Below are 12,392 nucleotides of genomic sequence, written 5' to 3'. Positions count from 1 at the left end.
TTTACCTGCTAAAAATATCTTTGTGTCTTGAAAACATCAACCGTTTGAATTTTCAATGGATTTTTATATCATTCTCACCTAAAACGAAAACAGAAAAATACAGACATTTTGTTAGTTTTTTGATTCTATTATACATTTTGCATGGATCATTTTGTCAAATCAATTTATTGTTGCAATCTTAGATTATAAAAGAGAAATTATGATGGAAATTCTATAAGATACATTATTATTATGTCCTTCCAAATTGTGTGAAATTCCATCGTAATTATTGCATTCACGGAAACTATTTAATTCAAATGGAACCAGCATTTATTGCGCGTTTTTTGTTGCACGAAATCACGTAATTTGGTGAGAATTTCCAAATGGAATACTAAGAAAAAAGCTCTACATATGGCCACACCCAGATAAAGTACCATTAAGTTGCATGTAAATGAGATCTATGTGTTTCTACAGCTGCACCAAAAATGGTCTATCGATTTGAAACGAAAAATTTCCATGAAGTTGGTGATATTCTGAACTTATTTTGGGTGTCGCTGTAGAGAGAGAATGCATATGGCAGATTCAAGTTTAAATGCACATTAGGGAAAACCAGATTATAATTAAATTTTATTCATATTTCAGTCAGAGAAAATTTGAAAAATTCTCTAATGGAAAATTGAAAAGAACGATGAAATGTAATTCAACTGTTGAAAATCATATATTAAATTCAAAAGTCCACCAATGCATTCAGCAGTAAACATATCCCTTCGTAACGCGTCGTCCTTCAATTTTAAACAAATTCATCAATGATTATGACAAAAATGCTTGTTAAATTCCTGTTTTCAGGATAATTCACTTGAAATCATTTTCGTAATGATTTTCTCGGCATAATTCTGGGTATATTTCTACTGTTTTCCATCCAATTAGATGTAAAAAGCGTCCATTTTCCGAGAATGTTTTGTCCATTTCCCGAAAATGTTTTTCGACTTAAAGAAATAATCGAAAAAAGCTGAATAAAAAACCATAATTATGAGAAATGAGTAGAAAAAAGGATGAGATGCGCAAAAGTCGTATTGCGAATGTTTAAATTTCAATAAAGATTTTCTCTTAAATTTTCTACAAAATAGAAAATTCCACATTTTTTCCAAACACACATCCGATGTAGAAAAAAAACAGAACCAACGAAAACACTGAAGCAAATGGATTTTGGGTAAAAAATAACATTATGAAAGTATTATTATGGCTTAGTAGCGTGCAATGAAAGCACAACAAAAGGTGCACACACACGCGAAATATCTCCATTACTGTTTATAATGTCTACATCGTCGGCAAATCGTTTTCCCTGGTTGATGGGATCGTGTGCGATTTACGTAAATATGTTATAAAATTTTACGAGAAATCTGCATACAGCAACCGAGACCGATGCAACCAAAGTAATCGCGTTAATATAAAAAAAGAGCGAATTCCATAACAATAATATTGTTAAAACAACCATCCAGTTGATGATGATATGAATGAATTTGGGCTTAAATGCAAGCGCGCACGTTTACACACACCTTTATACAAGTGCCAACGCTTAACAAGTGATAAACACTGGAGAAAAATTAGAGTGAATGAACGAACGAACGAGAACGAGAAAAAAGTGATGGAAATTGTGATGATGGTGTTGATTAGGCTTTTTATATCTTTTGTCTTGTTGCATTTGCGGCACTTCAAAATGTTCAACATTTCAACTTAGAGCTGGAGACAATATGAAGATAGTTGGATGAGAGAGAGAGAGAGAGAGAGAGAGAGAGAGAGAGAGAGAGAGAGAGGAAGATAGGTTTAATGGTAGAAATGAGAACACATTTTAAGTGTGTTACTTGGCACGTTCATCATTTTTTCATGTCCTGTATCACTTTTTATTTTGAGCGAAGAGAACAAAAGAAAACTCGAGCTACAACATTTTACATTCACATTCAAACAAAGTGACTTTCCGCTGTCAGATCGAAAATGTTTTTGCTGCTATTGTACTCAAGTTACGGAAGTAGTTTTCAACTTCATTTCGATTATTATTTATTCGAATATTTTCACTTTGAAAACACTTAAAATTAAAATACAACTTGCAACATCAACATTTAAATGGGCGGATTTTTGCCATCTCGTGACGCAAATGAAACGAGAAAAGGGGACGAATTATATTGAAGAATGTATAATGACTATAAAATTAATTGAACAACGTTAATTATACGCAAATATTGCGGCCGTCATTCAATATTCAGGTATTGCTGCATTTCAGTATTCACTTGGCACATCAAATCCGATTATAACGAAAATTCACTTTCATTGCATACTAAATGAAATCAAATTGTATGAGAGAGATTCACGTTGCATGGTAAAAACATCAGCGTTTTTTCACCAACATGAAGAATACCTTGCAGATTGAACATTTTTAATGATAGCCGACCCTCTGATTTAATCTGATTATATTATAGTGAAAGGGGCTGCTGAATATTAATTTAATTTCGTGGCTGTGCAAAAAAAAATATGGTGAATAAAGTAGAATAGTATTTTTTAACTATTTTATGTTCAAAAAAGTTGGCTTTCCTACAATAAGAATTCAGTTTTGTTTATTCATTTTCCCTGCTTGGGAATTTTCATCGATCGAATTCATCAAATAAGCTACACAAAGTCATTTTTTCATTTAATTTCATCTTTATCACTGTCATTGCTTGGTTCCACAGTTGGGAATTTCGGCGATAAAAATTGTTGTGTCATTGTTACCATTTCTCCTTCCCATGAAAGTAAAATTGAATAATATGCACGTCCTTTTTCGTAAAAAATGACGCGAACAAAAAAATGAAATCGATAAAAGCATTTTTATGTTACATAAAAATGATAATGAATCATTATGTCATGCTCATTTTCAACTAAAAGAATAGAAATGTTATGGAGTTTCTGAACTCTTTTCTTAATATCAATCATTTTTGAAATTCAAATTGTTCAAGTGAGTAAGAAAATGCAAAAATAAATTAATTTTAACCTTGTTGCTCAACAATATATCAACTTTCAGTGCATTACATGAAACTACTTGAAAATTATGAAAATGTTAATTTTTCAAAATGAAACAGTTTAGCCGCGTAAAAAGTTTCACTTTTCAATTAAAGCGAATTACGATCTTTGCCTTTCACCATTTCTACCTTCTCTCTTTATTTTCTGTTGCACAATCACAACTGACAAGCGATATAACATTCATTTAAAAAAAAACGGTACGGGGCTATGTAGTTGAGTCATTGCTGTTGGTTATTTTATGTGCGAACTTCCATAAATTGCGACTGCTTTTCCAAATGTTGAATGAATAATAGAAGAAAAAATGATGGCATATTTCTCACACGGTATCCGTCAAATGGTTTTAATCCGGTTTTTCAATCACGCAACTTTTAACGAATCTTCCTTTTCTCCATCCATTTTTTTTCATGTCATACACATAAATATACACTACGTGATTGTGTGGATATACCTTGAATGATACGTACACACATAAGGTTAAAAATTTCAGACTAAAAAAAACACCGTCAAAAATCTGCATCACCGTCAGCAACAAAGCAGAAAGAGAAACAACAAGTGAAAAGTTGATTACAGTCATTTGAATAAAGTGTCCATTTGGATGCCGCTGACCGGAAAAGATAAACGTATACTGGTGACTGTCAAACAAAAAGGAAAAATGTACAAACGTATAAAATCTAAATGAGAAATGAGGAAAATAAATGTTGGTCCAATTGAATGGATCGAAAAAGTTCTTAGTTTTATGTGCGAAGAAAAAAAAGGTTTTACATTCACACAGATTTTACTTAAGAATCTTAAAATGGGTATACGTCGGGATTTGCATCATTTCCCATCAAAGTGAAGTGGCCCTGAAAAGGAGTAATTGACACATTGAGTCATTTAAATTGTTTCGACTAAAATGCGAATTTGCCGGCCGAATTGTCGATGGCAGATCTTTTCGCATCCATTAGGATATGTATGGAATTTCGTATTTGATTAAGATACGAATTTCACGTTATTAAGCAAAGGTCTTGAAACGGTTTTATTTTTCCTCTTCGTTGTCATCGTTCCGTTTGTTTTACATCATTGCCTTTTGCATTGTTGCTATGTTTCACCAAATCGATTCAGTTGCTAGGTGCAAGCCACAAAAATATATTTCTGCACAACAGTCTTAGAATTAACATATTTTTAGTTAACAACTTCCGTTTGCTGGAAGTAATTCAATTATATGCGGCGCTGTGCTCGGTTGTCGTTAACAATTATATCATAATGTGCACTTTTGCCCTTTTTATTTTTATTCCGAAAGAGAAATCATGTTCGCTGAATGTGTTAACACACATATGGACTAAATACACTATCTAGACCACATTCATTGTGTATGTTCATCACATCAGTTTTGTTTGCCATTAAATTCAAAGATGAAGCTAGTATTTAGTATACAAAGAAAATAAATATATTGTTGCCGTTATACTAAGTCCAAAACGCATATCACTGGTAGATACATTTTTGATACAGGAATATTAATATTTTAGTTATTCAATAGTTTTGCACAATATACAGTATATTCTTCTTTGGTTTTATCCAAGAATCGATGGTGCTTTCGCATTATCGAAAATCCAAACACAAAAATAAAGAACAAATCATGTTCACATGCTCAACATATCTACTTATAGAGATAGAGAGAGAGAGGTTTAGTTATACACATTTTACGGGTAGGTATATTAAATGTTGTGGTGAATAGTCTCGCTTGCTTCCGTAATGAAATTTGCTTTTTTGTATTCTCTCCCCTATCTTAGTATGTGTGTGTGTATGCTTCGTGCCGTATTTTCTGGTAATTATGACGAAAACGAATTATGTGCTGCTTTTCATTTTTTGTTGTAGCATTTTTCCGGCGCTGTTCATCACACAACACCGTTGGTCTGGATATATTTTGATTTTCTTCAACAGCAAGCCTCTTGTAGTACATTTTGTCTATTTGGATGTTGCTTGAAAAATGAAAATGTTCAACAACATAACGCCACTTAAATGTTTCAATTGGCAACACAGACATGACGATGGCTTCATGTAGAACAGACAAAAAAAAGAGTGAAGAAAGAGAATTGAAACAGATGACGGAGAGAAGATGGAAAAAATGATGCTTTATTTGATTAGAACAGTGCTGTACAACATAAGCATACAAATTATGAGGGAGATGGAATGAGGGCAAAATTTCGATAACAAAGCTTTTAAAAGTAGCTAGTTAAATGGCATGACTGCTTTTCCCTTTGTAAAATGAGAATGTATTAATAATTTGCAACTTGTTTGCGCTACATTCAAAACTGTATGCTTAAGTAGACACACACACACCCTATGCGCACTGTATATTCAAATTTGAATGCTTTTCATTCGTTATGTCGTTTTTGAGTTGAAGTACTCTCAAAAATCTACATGTACCCATTGTTTATGTTTTGTCTACTTTGAAAACTAAATGTGGCACAGAGTTTATCACACATTTTAAATAGTGTTTTCTGTTTGGATTGAAGATTAGTATGCATTCCTATTTTTGTCTTCGAAATTTAATATGATTTGTGTCACGATTTCATGGATTTTGCGGTTGATTGTAAACAAAAACGACTATTATTATCTTGGGAACTGTGTAAGAAGTGATTCAGTACATCTGTTTTTCCTTTTCATTCCGAAATGGATACAAATATCGATTTAATTTTTATACATGCTGTTATTCATTGTATTGAATACGATAGACCATTTATGAGAATTTGTTACCCAATTTTGGCGATTTAAGTGAATGATTTATATTGAAACGGAAAATATTCGTTTCACGAATGTATATGACTGATAAAATGTGCAGAATTTTATTTACCAAGTATGCGACCAAAGTTTTAATATACGTTTCTTTTCTTCAATTCAGATCAGTTATTGGCACCGCGGAAATGTGCGCAACAGTGAGTATCCTCACGTAATCCATATAACTTTTTAAATGTCGTATCTAAATACAAGAAAGAGATACACTTACAAGAAAAGTGTGCACACATTTCCGCGGTGAAAATAACAGCTCTGCGTCATTTTTTATGAATTCAGTAAATAAAATGAAATAATTAAATTTTATACGAAATAACCAATGGTATATTAAACAGGTTATAGTAATTTGATATTGTCAACATTTTCTAAAAAGGCTTGAAGTGACTATCTGATTCTAGACTGAATCGAATGCATGAATGTCTTCATTCCAATTTCCAATATAAAGCTGTAGTCAGCTAAAAAGCTTTAAGCTGAAGAAATTTTCAAGCAGAAACAGAACCATACATTAACCTCTGCCTTATTCAATAAATGGCTATCCGCGCGTATTTGTTCGTAAATCAATATTTAATGACAACAAAGGTCCAGTTAAATGAAAACAAATCGTTTTTCTGGTAACTGTTCATAATGTATCATAGTTTTTATTGTCTGTTCATTTTATGGCAAGTTGTGCTTCGCATACAAATTCGACAAATATATTCAATGTGGATGCGAAATTTTGCGAGAAAAAGAGAGGTCAGCAAATTGAATTTTATAAAATCTATGAGTTGCTTAATAACAAAATAACAACATGATATATTTGCTCAAAAAAATTGTACTCATTTTTGTTTAATAAACAATATTTTTATAAAAGTCAAGTATTCGAATCGCATTTGCGTTTGAAATGCTATAACGAATCGATGATATTTCTTTAATCAACAAAAATCATGGACGTTTGTATATAGTAAAATATGAATTGCATTGAAACCATTTAATTAACAAAGAAATTATGCAATCTTCCATACAAGATTGATTAGTCACAACTAAATCGAAAATTTGTTTTGCTTTTGATTTAATTTAAAGCAGATAAGGTTTTCAATAGAAAAATTCGGTATAAATGGAGGTACGTAAATTCACAGTACCACATTCAGCTAACGAATTCCAACTACTGCACACAGCAAACGTTTAACTAACAACATGTCGTCGAAAATTGCCTGTATTTTCATTGTATTAGTTGCTGTTGTTGCAGCATCTCAGGTATATACACAATTTTTTTCATTGAAATATTTTCGATATCGTTTTTGAGAGAACAGTTAACATTAATCATATTTTCTTCACATCCAGGTGGTATCAGCCAATCAATCTCGGTGAGTAATTTCAAAAAAACACAAGATTTTTTTTTTTTTTTTTTTCAAAACAATTCTTACTTTTTTACATAAATTCCACTTTCTAAAACTTCTTAATCATTAATTGGAATAAAGTGGGGCTGCAATGGGTACGTTTCAAATATTTTAAAATATTTTTTGACCCTAAATAATCTTGAATATTTCTTTGCATACATTTTTTTTTGATGTTTTCTAAAATATGACGACTCTTCCATAGATCAAAGTGAGTAAATTCATTTTAAAAAGAAAAAAAAACATAAAAGATTTAAAAATAATCTTAATTTAAATAGGCCGCAACGCAGCAATGGATTCATCCCGAGCAAGTAGGTTCCAAATATTTAACGAAATCTTTCAAAAAACCTTAATTAGACTCTAACTGATTATAAAACGTTCTATTCCATATTTCGTTTGGATACAGATTCTGCTTCACGTGAGTATTCGTTGCATGTTTAGTTTTTGGATTACAAAGTTAAAATTTATCATGAATATTGACAAACGGGATTCATTTTTCAAATTAACAATTTTGTTTCATTTCAAATAGGTGATTCATCACGAAGTGCAGCAATGGATTCGTCACGAAACGCTGCAATGGATTCATCACGGAATGCTGCAATGGATTCATCACGGAATGCGGCCATGGATTCATCACGGAATTCGGCTATGGATTCATCACGGAATTCGGCAATGGACTCATCTCGGAACGCAGCGATGGACTCATCTCGGAACGCAGCGATGGACTCAGCTCGTGGAAGTACGTTTGATTAATTTAAAAGATTTCTTATGGACATTTTAGATTCACAAACTTAAAATTTTGATTCACCCTTTTTTCTTTTTTTTCGGTTGGAAATTATGATAATCTTTTAAATTCAGACGCAGCTCGTTAGTATTTATTGCATTTTTTTATATTTTTAAGAAATTTTTATCCAAAGAATTTCGAAAAAGTGAAATTGTGCCTATTTTTTGGAACATTTTTTTTTTCGAAAATGTTGATTCGTTATTTTTTTTTATTCGTAATAGGTTCATCAAATCGAAATGCCATGAGCGACGCCATCTAATCCAATTACAAATATCGTGCTGAATAAACTACATTCTGATCCGCCTTGTGAATATTTTAAATAAAATTGTTGTCAAATTGTGCGCACAATAAAATTAATTGCAAACTATTATGAGTTCTTTTTAATTGTGAAAAAGATGTCACACATGACATCAAATGTATTTGTACACATATAAAATGTGTCTAATGATATTGTCGCCAAGATTTGTTTTCTGGATGTTTTTTTAAAATTGTATTCGTCTTTTCTTCCATCGCTTGATGTGAATATTAATGTGTTGCAATTAATTTGTGGCTGCTAATCCAATCGTCAATCTTTTCTGAGGTGATTGCATGATACCAATAATCTTAAATTGTTGGACGTACACAAATATGTGAACATGATATCGATGAGCGTCCGAAGTTCATCTGAATTGGGTATTCACAAGTCAAACTCTGATTGAAAGCCATTGCGAAAAAAAATCCATTTTATTTATTCCAATGAAAGCTCTTGACTTGATTTAGTTTGATGCATGTCGCTGTCTGGCACAGTATTTTCATGGTATTTTGTTCTTTTTTTCTGCTGCGCGGTATTGAATAATTTAAATGTGTGTCTGATGCTGATGGTTATATGCCTTCCGTCCATTGGTATTTTATCACATTTTCTCTTATGGTAAACGTATAGTTAGAGGACAGAGAAATGTGTTGAAGAAAAACAAATTTCCAAATCACATCCAAATGTAAATTCATTTGCTATGCGAAAGAATTTAAGGGAGATACGGTTAGATTTTATTGGAGATTCTTACTTTGTCGCTTTGAACACGTCAAAATCTCCCTGCACACATTCGCCACACTTTTTTGCATCTTTCATCCAAATCTTATTAAATTTTCACATTATTCGTCGTTATCGTGTGTATGTGTGTGTGTGTCTTACAGCTCTTAGCATTTTCTTTTGGGACAAATTCAAGAATAAGAAAATAATGCAAAAAAAGTAGATTATGTTGTGACACGACCAATGTTGTTATATGCGTGCCGTTTCGATATATAAAGAAATGAATATTCTTGGGTGTGTTTTTTTCGGCCAACCATTGTCGCCGTTCAAAAACTACTACACCACGCAGTGTGTATTCCCGTCGGCAGCCTCAAACCACTTTCAATGCTATTTGGGTATTTGTGCTTTTTTTGTTCACTATAACCGTTTTCGTTTTCTTTTCATTTCATAAACATATGGACTAAATGTAGTAAATTTTAAAGGTTAATAATATTGAAAAGTTTAACATAAATTCCGTTTCTTTGTGAATTATCGTCTAAACGACTTAGTAAATTGTATTCATTTTTCAATAAGAAGTAAATGATTATATTTAGTGTTGAAGTTTGAAAACTTTGACACAATTGTTAAACATAAATGTGTATTTATGAGAGGGTAATAATGTAACTGACAAACGCACACGTTCGTTCTAATTCGACGAAGTTTTTTCTCGTAACGGCGAAGTCAAATCGGTGAAAACTGTCATCAAATATATACATACAACCTTATTTCGGTATGTGTTTCATACTCGCTTACTCCGTTATGGCCGCATAGAATGGAACTGGGTAGATTGATCCACAGGCACTTTAGAATATTCATTAGCGTGTAGCTATGGTTGTAGACTTCTATTTCAGTATTTTCGGTAGATGTCTACGGAATTGTGACCACATATTGGAATTACACTCAATAAAAGTCACCAAATCGAAATGTACCAATATCCAGATATTGTAATATGTAAGTTGATATAAATCTATCCGGTTCCATTTTATGGTCTTACAGCTTGAATGTTTGCGCACATATATACAATGTCATGAAGGGAGATTGGTGAAAGAGAAAAAAATGAAGTGAGATTCATTGCAATCGAAAATCAGGTTTTATATCGAAGCTGCTGTCATTTTTACCACGCGCCACTTTCACATATTTGTTGCTGCTACTTGTGCCATTGTTTAAATGCCTTGTGCTTGGTGTGACTACGTTCACTTCAATTCGACACATGGTAACAGTTTTTCAAAAGCTCAAAGTGAAAAATATCACAGTGAGTTGAGTATTTGCTGTGCATTGAACTGGATTCTCTGTTTCGAATCTCAACCGAAATATAGGTCGGATTTATGCATTTTTAATGTGCGTCTTTTGAAATTTTCAACGCGAATGCAATTGGATGGGAAACGGGCGAGCGAGAAAGATGAATGTGTGAGAGGCAGACAGACAGAAAGGGATTGAATATAAGTCGGTTGGGGGTATAGCAGAGAATAAAAAAATAAAAAAATGCAATTCACCGCCGCCAACTTGAGTTTCAAAGCCCAACGCTTTGCAATTGATTGCCACACTTACGATTATATTTTTACCGCTGCTTAAATAAAAGATTTATTTCATTTGGATGAAGCATTCAGAATTGCATACACAGCAATTGTACAAAGAAAAGTTGAATTTAGAATCGTTCCCCCATGAATTTCATGTGCTTCTACACCCAATAATGGTTCGAATTGTTGTAGTTAGTGTACTTTACAAACGAATCAAATAAAGTCAAGTCATTTCTAAAAATTTCCAATAAATCGGCCCTTCGATTCATCCGACTTCTGTAAATCAATATACCATAAGGTACGCCACGTTTTCATTTTTGAATCGGTTCGCATATTTTCTTTTCGTTTTTCTCTTTTTTAATGTTTTTAATGCAAAGTATTATTATACTCGCTTGTTGTTACTCAAGCGTTCAATATTTCAAGGACCTTGTTGATGCATTTGTTTCATTTGTTTGATATTGTGTTGGTTTACCATCCCTTACGCGTCCGTCTATATTTTTTCTACTCTGGCTGATAAAAATTTCTCCGAATTTCGTTTTTGAATTTGAATGCCATGCCGAACATTATCTATAGATTCAGTCAGCTTGTCGATAAGCCAATTTTGAATATACATTCAACAATGTTCTTCAATTGTGTTAATGTTTGTATTACTTACATGGAGTGTGGATAGAAATGCACACATCTATTTTTGTATGAAGACAAATGAAGCAACACTCATAACAGAGTTTTGAATATCAATCAATTACCGAAAATTGCCGATTTTATAGCTTAAGCTGTTGCAAAAGTCAAACGTTATCCCAATAAAAATCCATTCACTGAATTCGTGTCAAGAAAAAAAATTCAACATTTTTGGTAATTGTCAAATCTGCCGACAATAATAAAATTGCTTATTCATACGAACACACTTCATATTTTTGTTTTACATGAAATGGAAATATTCTCATTTTCTTCCTCACTTTTTTCACTTTGAGCATGTGTACCTCCTGAAGTATACACAGTCACGCAAAGTGCTAATGAAATGGGTGTGTACTTGATGTATTCCCGAAACTGTATGCTTTTAAAAAAACGAATGAACATAACTTTATGTTTTGAAGCGGGAGAGTTCCTTTTGTTTTTAGCCGAATAGAACCTGTCATATTTTCTTGTTCTCTCCATTTTTTTCACCTACTTTTTTGCATTCCCATTAAGTTCTTTGCTTCGTTGATCGATATATACTATGGTGACGAAATAATGCATAACTATCATCAACATTATGACAGTGAAGTGCTGTTGTCCGAAAAAAATTCGTTCAAACAACGGTTGAAAGACCTCAAAAGAAAGAAATACGTCATTTGACTCGTATAATTTTCTTGTATAGAGAAAGGTGTTTATTGAATCACATCAATCATAAATTTGACGGTAGCCATTCTTTGCGACCGTTTGTGAAACAAAATGGACTCAATGAATTCATTTTATTTTTGGTGTATAACTAGTGACACATAATTTTCACATACACATGATGGATACGAAGGTATTTTAATAGGAATAAATTTCCATTGGAATTATAATTCATACCTATACAAACTAATTACGTAGACGCAAACAATCGATCAAATTAGTTGATAAAAATCAAACACTTGAAATGAACCAATGCCTGGTACCAAAGACAGGCGAAATTTAAGATTTTTTTTCTGATGAAGCTACCATTTCCATATTTAAATTATTCAAAAGTGGATCTGCTTGTGATAATTTTCTTTGTTCTTTTGAGTTTGAAAGAAGTTTGCAAAAAACTATCGACAAATAAAGTGCCTCAAGGAAAATTTTGAATTGAATTTTTTGTTATGTTATGCAACCGAAAAGTTCTTAGTCAGAACAAAAAGTGTTGGGATTTC

The 12,392-nt window shown here is 32.3% G+C and overlaps 2 protein-coding genes across 4 annotated transcripts in view; one reads left to right on the top strand and one right to left on the bottom strand.

Moving 5' to 3' along the window:
• Nucleotides 1–12,392, bottom strand: part of LOC116342208 (leucine-rich repeat-containing protein 70) — a 77,033-nt gene that overhangs the window by 45,983 nt on the left and 18,658 nt on the right. The window lies entirely within an intron of this gene.
• LOC116342228 lies at nucleotides 6,900–8,327 on the top strand. 2 transcript variants are annotated; one of them, XM_031769753.1, is made up of 9 exons: nucleotides 6,900–7,035; nucleotides 7,123–7,145; nucleotides 7,260–7,273; nucleotides 7,381–7,386; nucleotides 7,454–7,486; nucleotides 7,582–7,593; nucleotides 7,705–7,914; nucleotides 8,034–8,042; nucleotides 8,181–8,327. In XM_031769753.1, exons 1-9 carry the CDS (start codon nucleotides 6,976–6,978, stop codon nucleotides 8,216–8,218), a joined length of 405 nt encoding a protein of 134 aa, XP_031625613.1. In that variant the 5' UTR covers nucleotides 6,900–6,975; the 3' UTR covers nucleotides 8,219–8,327. The 2 variants fall into 2 exon arrangements, with proteins under 2 accessions (XP_031625613.1, XP_031625614.1); XM_031769754.1 differs by lacking the exon at nucleotides 8,034–8,042.

Source organism: Contarinia nasturtii, unplaced genomic scaffold, assembly GCF_009176525.2.
Source record: "Contarinia nasturtii isolate CC-2019 unplaced genomic scaffold, AAFC_CNas_1.1 Cnas_scaffold_129, whole genome shotgun sequence".
NCBI classification, from domain to species: Eukaryota; Metazoa; Arthropoda; class Insecta; order Diptera; family Cecidomyiidae; genus Contarinia; species Contarinia nasturtii.
This window is presented reverse-complemented; position numbering and strand designations above follow the sequence as displayed.

Coding starts and splice junctions, on each gene's coding strand:
- LOC116342228 (XM_031769753.1), top strand. CDS start 6,976: ATGTCGTCGAAAATTGCCTGTATTTTCATTGTATTAGTTGCTGTTGTT. Junction 7,036..7,122: donor CTGTTGTTGCAGCATCTCAG/GTATATACACAA, acceptor CTTCACATCCAG/GTGGTATCAGCCAATCAATC.